The sequence below is a fragment of the Silurus aristotelis genome, assembly GCF_946808225.1.
Source record: "Silurus aristotelis genome assembly, chromosome: 29".
Classification (NCBI taxonomy): Eukaryota; Metazoa; Chordata; class Actinopteri; order Siluriformes; family Siluridae; genus Silurus; species Silurus aristotelis.
Window position 1 is genome coordinate 6,382,191 of NC_139602.1, and position 14,965 is coordinate 6,397,155.

General features: G+C 40.3%; 2 protein-coding genes across 3 annotated transcripts in view; both read right to left on the reverse strand.

Moving 5' to 3' along the window:
• Positions 1-14,965, reverse strand: part of LOC310722610 (uncharacterized protein) — a 676,055-nt gene that overhangs the window by 121,088 nt on the left and 540,002 nt on the right. The gene's annotated exons all lie outside the window — the stretch shown is intronic.
• LOC310722944 (tripartite motif-containing protein 16-like) lies at positions 49-10,795 on the reverse strand (the record flags this gene model as incomplete). Its single annotated transcript, XM_083535764.1, has 10 exons — positions 10,349-10,795; positions 4,664-4,694; positions 4,463-4,606; positions 3,467-3,519; positions 2,052-2,690; positions 1,645-1,740; positions 1,320-1,493; positions 1,100-1,241; positions 668-721; positions 49-578 (listed from the first exon to the last, which is right to left on the reverse strand). Exons 1-10 carry the CDS (start codon positions 10,724-10,726, stop codon positions 49-51), a joined length of 2,241 nt encoding a protein of 746 aa, XP_083391890.1. The 5' UTR covers positions 10,727-10,795.

Sequence of the window (14,965 nt, forward strand, 5' to 3'; positions counted from 1 at the left end):
ATATATATATATACATATATACATATACATATATATATAAAAAATGATTCACTCGAAAGGGCATAACTTTGCAGTTCCATTAAAAGGCAGGAAGAATCCAGCGTATAAAGGTTGAGTAAATATGGTTTGGACACTGTGGAGGAGCTTCAACCTATTAGAGACGCTGTAGAAGGACAGCGTTCCTGCACTGTGATCCACATACACTCCTATTCTGGACGGCGATGGAACTCTGAGATCAGTCATAATGTTGTTGTGATAGAAACAGAGAGAAGAAGAAGAACATTGCAGACTCCAAGACTGGTTGTTGCCTCCAAACCAGTGATCATCACCCCGTCCTTTCCTCCTGATATCTTTATATGAGACTGATATTAACACACAGTCCTCATCGCTCCACTCCACCTCCCAGTAACAGCGTCCACACACACTCTCTTTACTTAAAACCTGCTCATTGGAGTTAAATCTCTCTGGATGATCAGAGTACGGCTGCTTTGTCCAACTGCGTGTCACCACTTTGTTCTTCTCAGACAGAATGAGGTAATAATTTACTGTGTTGGGATCCAGAGTCAGATCACAGAAATCTAAACACATGAACAATCATTAGATATTAATCAAAAGATGTGGAGTCGTGAGATGTGTGTGTGTGGGTGTGTGTGTGTTTTACACATACAGTGAAGAAAATCTTGTCTGCTTTTTGTTTCAGAATGTAAAATCCTCTGAACTGCTGTGGAGACACAGAAACATAAAAGAAACATCAGGTGCTAAAAAAAAAAAAAAAAGTTGAAAGTGATCCAGTTTGTGTCTGATATTTAATCAGCATTTTATTTTAGAAAACCTTCTGTAGGAGTGGAAATTAAATTCAGATTTTTTTATAGAGACTCACTCTCTCTCTCTCTCTCTCTTTCTGTAGGAAAGTGTGAATAAATGTGTGTGTGTCCTCTATAAACAAATCAGAAGCTTTTACACGATTAAGACGTGAATAAAAAGTGTAACTGTAATAAAAATAACAGTAATAACAGGAAGTTCATGTCGTCATATAAAATGTCTCTCGTCACCATGCTGCAGAGAAAGTAAAAATTCCCAGCAGGACAATTTCTCTCACCAAGTTGAGGAATTTTGATGAATTCCTTAAATCTCTTTTTCAGATCAGAGACAGATTTCCTCACTCCGTCAAGTGAGAGACGATTGACAGTGACGCTTGGTGAGTCCTCACATTCAGAAAAGAAACAGAGAGACGGGAAAATCTAAAAAAACATCATGGAGAAGGAGAAAGGTGGAAAAATATACATGTGACTATATAGACTATACACACTTTGTGTTACCTGGAGGAAATGGATGTGATCGTGTGTGTGTGAAAGCTGCTCCATCTTAGTGATTCTCCTCTGAAGATCAAAAATCTCCTGCTCCTGTTGTGTCAAAAGTTCAGCTTGACTCAGTTCAGCCTTCTCCTGATCTTCCATCACCTCCAAATCATCTACTGCTGTTTGTGCACTGAGCTGTTAGTACACACACACACACACACACACACACACACACACACACACACACACACACACACACACACACACTCTTACTGGGACTCTAAATTACTTGATGTCCATGTTGTGTGTGTTTCTAGGAGCAGCTCCGTCTCTGCTCACTGCTCACCTTTATAATGTTCACAGCCTGTTTTAGTTTCTTCACCTTCTTCTGCTTCTCCTGGATTCTCTGCTGGAATTTCTTCTGCTCCTCATTTAGTTGAGTCTGTAAACAGTTATAGTTGTTTAGATATTATTATTCTCCTGCATTTCCCCCTGCATTATACATGAGCTCTCACACACACACACACACACACATGGCTAATGTTGTTCTAGCTGTCATAGGAGAAATCAAGTCCAGTTATACTGATACACACGACCTAGTGGCCTTCAAACATGGCTGTCCTGAACTTCAAACTCAAGCACATTCCAATGCTCATTTTAATACTGAGACTCAGGACTGACACACACACACACACACACACACACACACACACACACACACACACACACACACACACACAAAGAAACACACACTTGTTTTTCAGCTCGTTCTGCTGCAGCTGCAACTGTGTCATGTCCTCTGTGTTCATGCATCGTACACAAGTAACAGATGAAGCTTTGGTCGGTACGACAGTAGATCTTCAAAACCTCATGGTGCTCAGAGCAGACCTTTTCTTGTAGATATTCAGAGACCTCGATCAACTTGTGCTTCTCCCAGGAAGGAACTTCATAGTGAGGTTTCAGATGAGTTTCACAAAAGGAGGCCAGACACATCAGACAGGACTTGACGGCTTTGCGTTTTCTCCCGCTACAGAAATCACATTCCACATCTCCAGATCCAGCATAACAGTGGGCTTCTAAATTCTTCTTCAGTATCTCCACTACTTCAGCCAGCATGTTGTTTCTGTTTAGAACAGGCCTTGGAAAGAAAAAATTGTGTCTGCACTGAGGACAGCTGTAGACCCCCTTCTGATACTTCTGATCCCAGCAGGCATTAATGCACACCTTACAGAAACTGTGACCACACGGGGTAGCCACTGGATCCTTCAGAAGTTCCAGACACACTGGACATCTGAACTGATTTACTGAAAGCTGAACACCTGAAATGCTGAATTCATCCATTTTCTTGCTCTGAGATTCGCTTTCACTGAAATCTACTTCCTGTATCTGTGTGTGTGTATATATATATATATATATATATATATATATATATATATATATATATATATATATATATATATATATATATATACAGAGTGTGTAATGGGAGTAGAAAGGCAGCGAGGTTCTAAATAAAGTGAATTATAACACACTAAGTGTGAAATCCTGCTCTCGGTGACTGTTAATCAGGTGATGGAGGTAAATGAGCTCGTGTGGACGATGTTAATCTTGTGTGTGACGAGTTTGGAGTCAAACGCTGTTTATATACCCTCTTCTGTTTGGGTCGTTGCCATGGTAACCGGGGAGCTTCTTCGTGCACATGCATGGCGGGCTAAGTTTGTAGTATGTTTATGCTAATAATAAATCACATTGCTGACTGAAATTTATACAATGAAGTAAAATTGTTATAAATAATGTACAACTTTAAAAAAGAGATAATGCCACGAGAACAGTGATTAGAGAGAGAGAGAGATAATGGGTTTTACCTCCCAATGTTTAAATAAACCAAGTGTTGTGATCTCACTAACTTCTTGTCTGCTTTCAATTCAGCCGTCTTCTTTTCTCTTCTTTTCTCTTCTCTTCTTTGTCGTTGAAGTTGCGCGCCTAATCGTGTACTTACGGTATGGGTGCTTGAGACGAGTGAATCCGGATTCATTCAGGTTACCTCTTCTCTTACTCGTATCACTTGAGTTATCTTTTTACTAACAACAGATATCAATACAAATTGTAAATTACAACATGTAGTTGTTTAACTTGTTAGCAAGAAACTGTAGCAACAAGTAGCTGACTGAGTTGTGACTGAAGTGACTCGGGGACTCGTGAGACTCGAATCCCAGCAAAGCTTTAACAAGGACAGTGGGGAAAAACAACATGGGAGAAAATGGGGACATCTGGTGGACAAAAGTGGAACAAGTCATTCCTGCCACAGCCTTACAATAAATGACAATAAATTAATACAAATTGGAAACAATTATATAAGTATAATTATATGAGGATAAAATACATAGATGTAAAATGAATGAAATAAAATACAAAATACAATCAGATCATCATCTTTATATTTTTTGTATCACTGTACATATTGTTCACTCAGTGAACAATATGTACAGTGATACAAAAACAGTTCAACACAGAGTTCACCATCAAATTTCCTGTACCCTTGTGTACCTGATCACTGAAACACAATTCTAACACCGATTCTGACTGAACCAGATTCATTATGATTCTGATTCAGCAAAATTCTCAATCTGATTGATTCTAAATGTATTTGGGAAAAAGATTCTGATGGAGAATAAAATGTTGGAAATGGAAAATGTGCTTCTTTATTTGAAATATTCTTTGAATAAAAACGTAAAGTTTCTACTTTTCATGAAACAATATGTTATTTCTAATATTTCATTTTTGATCACATAATCTCACAGTTGTTCCATAAAAAGGCAGCCAGAATCCAGCGTATAGAGGCTGAGTGAATGTGGTGTGGAGTCTGTGGAGGAGCTTCATCGTATTAGAGACGCTGTAGAAGGACAGAGTTCCTGCACTGTGATCCACATACACTCCTATTCTGGAAGGTGATGGAACTTTGAGATCAGTTTTAACTTTGTTGTGATAGAAATAAACAGAAGAAGAAGAACACTGCAGACTCCAGGACTGATTGTTGCCTCCAAACCAACACTCATCACCCCTTCCTTTCCTTCTGATATCTTTATATGAGACTGATATGAACACATAACCATCACTGCTCCACTCCATCTCCCAGTAACAGCGTCCACACACACTCTCTTTACTCAACACCTGACAGTAGGAGTCACATCTCTCTGGATGATCAGAGTACGGCTGCTTTGTCTTACTGAATGTCACCACTTTGTTCTTCTTAGACAAAATGAGGTAATAATTTACTGTGTTGGGATCCAGAGTCAGATCACAGAAATCTAAACACATGGACAATGGAAATGTGTCAGATATTAAAAATATATCAAAGCATGTACTGAAGATGGAGAGTGAGAAAAACTGCTGCAGCTGTGGAGAAACAGGAGACATATTTTGATAAAGGAAATGAGCTGCTTTGGTAATTAAACACTACTGAATAAATGTTATGAATGAATGATGTTTATGTGACTTATGAACTCTGTCACTCTCTCTTTGTAAGAAAGGGGAAATAAAGTGTGTCCTTTATTAATAGTTGAGTAGCTGAAAACACTATAAATACAGGAGTAATAAGTGTAACTGCATCAAATGATCATTCCAGTGGAGAAGAACAATAACAGTAAGTTCATATAATCATATAAAATCATTATTGTGTGTTTTGGGGAAATGTTTCTGTCTCTCGTCACCATGCTGCAGAGAAAGTAAAGATTTCCTAGCAGGACAATTTCTCTCACCATGTTGAGGGATTTTGATGAAATCCTGCTGGCAGAGTTCCTCAAATTTCTTTTTCAGATCAGAGACTGATTTCCTCACTCTATCAAATGAAATATGTTAAAATGAAAAATAAAGAGTATAGTTTATCATATATAAAGTTTAGCATACATTATATAATCAAAATGCTTGTAAATGTAATATATGTTATAAAGGTGAGTGAGCAGATACGGCTGATAAACTCAGCCATTAGGGAGGCACAAGCCAGTGCACTCTTAGTGCCGGTCCCAAGCCCGGATAAATGGGGAGGGTTGCGATAGGAAGGCCATCCAGCATAAAACATGTGCCAGATCGAATATGCGGATCACATATAAGAATTTCATACCGGATCGGTCGAAGCCCGGGTTAACAACGACCACCACAGGTATCGTTGGCCAACAGGGTACAGGTGGAAATTGGGCTACTGCTGGCCAAAGGAGGAGAAGCAGAGGAGGAAGATGTCTACAAAGACAGCAGGAAAAGGAGAAGTGGAGGAGAGTGGAGGATAGGGTTGGTACATTAAATGTTGGCACTATGACTGGTAAAGGGAGAGAGGGAGCTGATATGATGGAGAGGAGAAAGGTAGATATGTTGTGTGTTCAGGAGACCAAGTGGAAAGGGAGTAAGGCAGGAACATTGGAGGTGGGTTTAAACTGTTCTATCATGGTGTGGATGGAAAGAGAAATGGTGTAGGGGTGATCCTGAAGGAAGAGTATAGTAAGAGTGTAGTGGAGGTGAAGAGAGTTTCTGATAGGGTGATGATCGTGAAGGTGGAAGTTGAAGGGATGATAATAAATGTCATCAGTGCCTATGCTCCACAAGTGGGTTGTGAGATGGAGGAGAAGGAAAGATTCTGGAGTGAATTAGATGAAGTGGTAGATGGTGTACCTAGGAATGAAAGATTGGTGATTGGGGCAGACTTTAATGGGCATGTAGGTGAAGGGAACAGAGGTGATGAGGAGGTGATGGGTAGGTATGGTTTTAAGGAGAGGAATGTGGAAGGGCAGATGGTGGTGGATTTTGCTAAAAGGATGGAAATGGCAGTGGTAAATTTGTATTTTCAAGAAGAAGGAGGATTATAGGGTGACGTATAAGAGTGGAGGAAGGTGCACACAGGTGGACTATGTTCTATGTAGGAGATGCAACCTGAAAGAGATTGAAGACTGTAAAGTGTTGGCAGGGGACAGTGTAGCTAGACAGCATCAGATGGTGGTCTGTAGGATGGTTTTAGAGGTGAAGAAGAAGAGGAGGAGAGTGAGGACTGAGAGAAGAATAAGATGGTGGAAACTGAAGGAGGAAGACTGTAGAGTGAGGTTCAGGGAAGGAGTCAGACAGGGGCTCTGTGGTGGTGAAGAGGTGCTGGATGATTGGGTAACTACTGCAGGAGTGATGAGGGGGGCAGCTAGAAAAGTATTTGGTGTGACATCTTGAAATAGAAAGGTAGATAAAGACACGTGGTGGTTGAATGAGGAAGTGCAGGAGAGCATAAGGAGAAAGAGGTTGGCAAAACAGAAGTGGGATAGACAGAGTGATGAGAAAAGTAGGAAGGAGTACAAGGAGATGCAGCAGCAGGTAAAGAGGGATGTGGCAAAAGCTAAGGAAAAGGTATATAAGGAGCTGTATGAGATGTTGGACACTGAGGAAGGAGAAAAGGATTTGTACCGATTAGCCAGGCAGAGGGACCGAGCTGGGAAAGGTTTGTACTGCTAGATAGAGCAATAAAGGATGTAGATGGAAATGTGTTGACTAGTGAGGAGAGTGTGTTGAGAAGGTGGAGGAAGTATTTTGAGCAGCTGATGAAAGAGGAAAATAAGAGAGAGAAGGTTGGATAATGTGGAGTTGGTAAAGAAGGAAGTGAGAGCAGCGATTAAGAGGATGAAGAGTGGAAAGGCGGTTGGACCAGATGACATACCGGTAGAAGTGTGGAGATGTTTAGGAGAGATGGCAGTGGAGTTTTTAACCAGATTGTTTAACAATATTTTGGAAGGTGAGAAGATGCCTGAGGAATGGAGAAGGAGTGTGCTGGTACCAAACTTTAAGAATAAGGGAGATGTGCAGACCTGCAGTAACTACAGGGGAATTAAGTTGATCAGTCACACCATGAAGTTATGGGAAAGAGTAGTGGAAGCCAGGCTGAGAGAAGAGGTGACCATCTGTGAGCAGCAGTATGGTTTCATGCCGAGGAAGAGCACCACAGATGTATTATTTGCTTTGAGAAGTATAGAGAAGGACAGAAGGAATTGCATTGCGTATTTGTGGATTTAGAGAAAGCGTACGACAGAGTGCCAAGAGACAAGTTGTGGTATTGTATGAGGAAGTCAGGTGTGTCAGAGAAGTATGTGAAGGTTTTAACTCTCATGCAACAATAGGTACACTTAATAATCCATATCCTTCTCTTCCTGTCACCCTCTTCTCTCTCTCTCTCTCTCTCTCTCTCTCTCTCTCTCTCTCTCTCTCTCTCTCTCTCTCTCTCTCTCGGTCGAGTTAAACATGCTCCTGAGGCTCCAGTGACCACTGTTCCTGCCCCTCTCCCCTCCGTGGATCTTCCCACTTCGTCCAGGCCTGCCTCTGGATAGTGTTCTCTTTGACTGGAGGCCACTCTGTGCAGCTGGGAAAGGTTTGTCATCAACGCCTTGGGTGGTTCTATGAAATTCCGGAGTAAGAACGGGAGCTTTGAGGATGGATTGGACTGTAGTTGATGTCAACAGTCTCCTACACTGACTCAGGAATACAGTTCGCTTTTGATCATTATCACTGTACCCCGCAACATTGTATACCTGCCACAAATGGACATTCGGTGTATCCCAGATGAGGATGGGTTCCCTCTTAAGTCTGGTTCCTCTCAAGGTTTCTTCCTTATGCCAACTCGGGGAGTTTTTCCTTGCCACAGTCGCCACCGGCTTGCTCATCAGGGACAAACTTACTCATAAAGAACATATTAATTTTTAATCACGGCATTATCTGTGTAAAGCTGCTTTGAGACAATGTTCATTGTTAAAAGCGTTATACAAATAAAAATGAATTGAATTGAATTAAATTGAAGGTGGTGCAGGACATGCATGAGGACAGTGTGACAGCAGTGAAGTGTGCAGTAGGAACGACAGACTGGTTCATGGTGAAGGTCGGACTGCATCAAGGATCGGCCCTGAGCCCTTTCCTGTTTGTAGTGGCGATGGACAGGTTGATGGACGAGGTCAGACAGGAGTCTCCCTGGACTATGATGTTTGTGGATGATATTGTGATTTGTGGTGAGAGTAGGGAGCAGGTGGAGAAGAGCCTGGAGAGGTGGAGATATGCGCTGGAGAGAAGGGGAATAAAAGTCAGTTGGAGTAAGACAGAGTACATGTGTGTGAATAAGAGAGAGGGCAGTGGAGTGGTGTGGTTGCAGGAAGAAGAGGTGGAGAAGGTGGAGGAGTTCAGGTACCTGGGGTCAACAGTGCAAAGTAATGGAGTGTGTGTTAAGGAAGTGAAGAAAAGAGTGCAGGCAGGGTGGAGTGGGTGGAGACTAGTGATAGCAGGAGTGATTTGTGATAGTAGAGTATCTGCAAGAATGAAAGGGAAAGTTTATAGGACTGTGGTGAGACCTGCGATGTTGTATGGACTAGAGACAGTGGCAAAAGACAGGAGGCGGAGCTGGAGGTAGCAGAGCTGAAGCTGTTAAGGTTTACGTTGGGAGTGACAAGGATGGACAAGATAAGAAATGAGTTTATTAGAGGGACAGCCCATGTAGGATGTTTTGGTGACAAGCTGAGGGAGGTGAGATTGAGGTGGTTTGGACATGCGCTGAGGATAGATCCACCAGGAAGGAGGAAAAGAGGAAGGCCAAGGAGGAGGTTTATGGATGTGGTGAGGGAAGACATGCAGGTAGTTGGGTTGAAAAAGGCAGATGTCAAGGACAGGCTGGTATGGAGACAGATGATCCGCTGTGGGGACCCCTAATGGGAGCAGCCGAAAGAAGAAGAAGAAGAAGAGCAGATACGGCTGATAGATTAGGTTATTGATTAGAAAAAACTTCCGTTTTTTAAAAACAAGGGAAAAAATGTAGAGGCGCCATGAGTATAAACCAGAAGAGATATTCGAGGTGAAAAATAGAGTAAAATAGTAAAAGCAAGCAGCATGCAGGCAACATGCCTTAACCATACTCAAACAGCATATGTACATATATTCAAAACACAAGTAAAAAACAAGTGGAAAAATCCTATAAAAATATATAAAAATATAAAAATGAGAAGAGTAATAGGTTAATAGGCACAAAACATCGTCAGATAATAAAGAACATAGGAGAATATTTGCAAGAATTTGTATAAGAGTTACAATGTCCAAAACACACAGGAAGTAAGATGTTTCTATCAGAGCATGAGCTTAAGATGCAGGCAGGATGAGAGTAAGACAAACTAAAGCCCTGGTTTGTTAAACACGTTTTTATACCAAGTCTACACAAAACAAAACAAAAAAGTAAGGATTGTTTATATTAAATTCACACTGGCATGTGAAAGCTGACGGGTGCCATTGCTGTCAGTATGGTTCTCTCCTGAGAGCTCCATGGAACGGGCATAAAGTGACTGCAATAAAGCTGATTTGCTCCTTCTCATTGGTGACTGGAAGAGGTCTTCATTTAGTTTGTTTATGTATTATTTGAAGTTTTGAAATTTATTGGTAATTGATTAGTGAATAACTATAATTAATTTGAGTATCGAGCCCCTTAATTGTAATGTCTACTGGGACATGGGGTCTGAGTTATGACAGACTCTAAATAACTCAATATCCACGTTGTGTGTTTCTAGGAGAAGCTCCATCTCTGCTCACTGCTCACCTTTATAATGTTCACATCCTGTTTAAGCTCCTGCACCTTCTTCTGCTTCTCCTAGAGTCTCTGATTGAATTTCATCTGCTTCTTCTTTAGCTCAGTCTGTAAACAGTTATAGTTGTTTAGATATTATTATTCTCCTGCATCTCCCCCTGCTTTATACATGAGCTCTCACACACACGGCCAGACCTCAAGCACATCAAAATCAGAATCAAGTTTAGTGGCCAAGTGTGTGACACACACAAGGAATTTGGTTCCAGCAATTAATGACTCTCAAAAGTACAGACATAAATAACACAACACATTAAACTATACAAGACGAAACAGGCTATACAAGACAATATAGACATTATGAGTACACATTCCAATGTTCTCTCTCACTTTCTTACACACACACACACACACACACACACACACACACACACACACACACACACACACACACACACACACACACAGACACACCCACCTGTTTTTCAGCTCGTTCTGCTGCAGCTGCAACTGTGTCATGTCCTCTGTGTTCATGCATCGTACACAAGTAACAGATGAAGCTTTGGTCGGTACGACAGTAGATCTCAACCAGTTTATCATGCTCAGAGCAGATCTTCTCTTGTAGAAGATTTCCAGATGCTTCGATTAATGTGTGTTTTTTCAGACCAGGAACATAATGAGGTTTCAGATTATTTTCACAAAAGGAGGCCAGACACATCAGACACGACTTGACGGCTTTGTGTTTTCTTCCGCTACAAAAATCACATTCCACATCTCCAGGTCCAGCGTAACAGTGAGCAGGAGAAGCAGCTCGGACTTCAGTCTTCTTCAGTTTCTCCACCACTTCAGCCAGCATGTTGTTTCTGTGTAGAACAGGCCTTGAAATGAACGTGTGTATGCACTGAGGACAGCTGTAGACCCCCTTCTGATCCGATTAATACACACCTTACAAAAACTGTGACCACAGTGGACAGTCATTGGATCCTTCAGGAGATCCAGACAAACAGTGCAGGAAGGAGACTCTTTGAGTTTCTTTTTCTCCAAAGTGGGAAGTCACTTCCTGGTTGTGTAACAGAGGTGGAGCACAAAAACAGAGCTCATGACCTTCCCCTTTTAACCGTTTCATGAACAAAATAGTTTTAGAGCAAAAGAAAACCAAACCACACTTAATTGTAGATTTGTTGGTGCACAACTTACATACAATTCCCAAAGCATTTATTCACATTATTCACAATGAGAAACTTTAATAAGTAAAAAGCCTTTTACACACAAACAATGAACAACTGATATGATTATATCTCACAAAGATGAGTATTTATAAAGATAAATATTTACTTTAAGAACAACCGGCTCAAATCTTACACTACAATTACCACAACTGGCACATAGCAATGTAATTAACACAATGTAGTGATGCACTACATCTACATGATTATGCTACAGAGTAGAAAAACCCTAGCTTTTTTTTTTTTTTCCAGGTAGCAGACTTTCTTATTTCTCCTGCCAGAATTTACCATCCCAAACAATTCCAGCATATACTCCTCAGCATGGGATTGAAAATACAAGTTGCGTCTATGCCATTACCAGTGCTACATGATTATCTAGTTTTTTGTTGTTAGCAATTTATATTGTCCAATGCAATTCAGCCACTGCAGTTTTGTTGCTAAAGTCCCAAAACAATGTAAAAACTTCTATTCACTATTTTTAGTGTTAAGATGGGCCTCACACTGGTTCTCTAAACACATTCCTTTGTTATCGGTTCAGTGTCCATAGGGTCTTTACGATAAGAGTATGTAAGATACATGGAAAGTCTTTATCTGGGCTCTCACATCTCTGGTTACCCAATCAGGAACAGTTTTAGGTCAGGTTTTTTTCCAGTTTGTAAATATATACTTGTCTGGTATCTGCAATAAACTGAAGAAGAACATATGTGCCATTCTGTGTGCTGTGTGATTCTTCCCTGATCAGAAAAGGCACCACGGGCATCGTAGATCGCATGGAAAACCTCTCCAAGATTTTGTTTGGGCATGATAAAAATCTAACAACTATACACACTTAAATACACATATTTACCTGTCCAGGTTTAGCGGGTTTTTGAAAACATTAGAAAACATATTCTCACTGAAAATAAATAATGCTGTACGGGCCAAAGGAAAGCAGAGGCATAACAATAAACACTCGAGTTCAAATACAGATTCCCCTTCTGGCAAAGTGACAACCGAAAATCCAAAATTCACTCTGGAAAAAATATAGAACCGTGCGAGAAACAAACAACAAAAAACGTAGCCCCCGGGAATGGCTCCCGATGTTCCTGATGGGATGATCAGAAGACAGATGTGGAATTCCCTGATGAGCTCAGGGTCCAAGATAATCCAGGTTTAGACCCAGGAGCGTTTCTCTGAAGCTTAACATTTCCAGTCCACTAGATGCTGCAGTGATCTTTGTACATGGTGCGAGTCCAGTATCTGGTGGTCTGTGTAGGCCGGCTGACCACTGATGATGAAGGGGCAGGGAGGGGAAACCTGTGGAAGAGAAAACACAGGAAAGAACAGGCATGAGGAGAGATGCATCGAAATTAGAGTTTATCTTTAATGACCTGGGTAACAGTAACTGATATCAATCAATCAATCTTTATTTATATAGCACCTAACATCTACCAGGTAGAACCTAGGTGATGAACAAAGTGAAGAGGCCATGTGCAAAATAGTAATAAAATTGAATTAACATAAAAGTAGTAAAATATACAATATCATTAAAAAAAAGAAGAAATTGTATGAACTTAAAACAAAAGTTGTTCTAGGCACTTCAAGCAAGACATGATTAGAGGACCTGAGAGTTCGGCCATGGGTGCGCAGATGGATAAGTTAATTTAAATAGGTTGGGGCCGTATAGGTGATAGATGACAGGGTTTACTCTACTGGTTATCTGAAAACAGCCCAATGTAGCATTGGGACAGTTTGCAGGATTCCACATAAAGGGGCAGGTTTTCTTGTTGACCCAAAAGATGCACAAGGTGGGATCAAGGTTGGTAAGGGATAGGCAGTGGGTGGTGCAGCACTGGAGGATGCCAGTGCAGGGAGACATGAATGTCTGAATGTCCTCCCAGATATTTGGCCACCAGAACCTCTTAATGAAGTCGATTGTGCAGTTTGACCCAGGATGACAGGCGAAGAACTTGGGAACGGACTGCCAGGGGGACAAACAGACAGTTTAGAATGAATCCCCCACACCACCTCTCTTCCCGGTAAGGGCCTGCCATGCCACAGACTTGTGTGACCAGCCATTGTTAAAAAAAAAAGAACAAAAAAAAGAACAAAACTTCATAGCTAGAAGTGGTGACTTTTTTCTGCCTCCACTTAAGCTCCGCCCACAGAAGACGTCACAATGAGTTAAGTGTCTTTACAAAAGGGTCTATTACACCGTCACAGAGGTGGCAAAAGTACACACATCCATTACTTAAGTAGAAGTACAGATACTCATGTTTTAAAATACTCGGGTAAAAGTTGAAGTACTGATTATATCTTTTTACTTAAGTGAAAGTAAAGAAGTCTTGGCTCTGACATGTACTTAAGTAAAAAGTAGTTATTACTTCTACCTGTTTCAGCTGTTAACTGGACCTCACATCATATTAATATTAGATAGATAGATAGATAGATAGATAGATAGATAGATAGAAATTTATTGTCATTGCATTGTACAGGTACACAGCAACGAAATGCAGTTTGGCATCTACCAAAAGTGCAAAAAGTAGCAATCGTGCAAATAGTGCAGATAAATATGTAGCATATTTACAGCATGTGATATTTATGTAAGCATATGTACAGTAATTAAATATAAAGGCTGTAACAGTGCAGAGATGTGTGGACATCATTAAGAGCCTTTGCTATGTTTCCACACGGACAGTTAATGAGGTGATACCGGAGAAAGTGCACCTCTTTAAGTCAAGTCAAGTAGCTTTTATATATATAAAATCATAGACATTTTACAGATTTGAATGATGTATTGTTTTTATCTGTACGATCAATAAAGACAGTCATTTAAGTTCGTGTCACCATTATGAGGGAAAAACCCACAAAACGCCTCCTAGAGGGTAAATTGTGTAAAACATGGCGGATTTGGTGTTTGATTTGAGACTTGGCGCAGAAATAAAACAAAAGTTTACTGATTAAAAATATTTTTATCTGGAGTTTATTTATTTATTGTATATCTAAATAAAGAAGGGACGTCGTGAATAAGTGTATGTTTTGCTAGATGTTAAATTAATAACATCTAGTGCCGTTTACAATAGTTTAAATTTAGCCATATATATATATATATATATATATATATATATATATATATATATATATATATATATATATATATATATATATATATATATATATTAATACAAAACGACTTAAAAATGTTGTTACCTAATGAATGTGTCCAGGCTGAAGATCCACATATAGAACACAAGCAGAGAAAAGATGATGATCATGAATGTGTCTGTTCTCAGTCATGTTTACATCACTGACTCCCTCTGTCTCATCCACGTTCACCCCTGACTTCTTACTGCCTTCTGCCTGCTGATTCTTATCTTCGTAAAGAGTGAGAGTCAGGACTTTATACACCAGCGGATTGAAAAAAACGCGCAGTAACAGGAAATCGGTTCTTCGGCTGAAATCGGCGCGCAGTGAAAGGAAAAATATGATATTTCACCAAATCAGTGGATTATAAGTAAAGTAACGAGCCTGTTTTGAAAATGTAAGAAGTAAAAAGTACAGATATTTGTGTAAAAATGTAATGAGTAAAAGTAAAAAGTTGTCTGAAAAATAAATAGTGGAGTAAAGTACTGATACCAAAAAAATCTACTTAAGTACAGTAACGAAGTATTTGTACTCCGTTACTTCCCACCTCTGCACCGTCATCAATACACATCTCCCAGTCTGCGCTGTTTGAGCTAAGAGAAGGTACGCACATTTTACCCGAGCAACTTCTTCTTCTTCTTTCGGCTGCTCCCATTAGGGGTCGCCACAGCAGATCATCCGTCTCCATACCACCCTGTCCTCTACATCTGCCTCTTTCACACCAACTACCTGCATGTCTTCCCTCA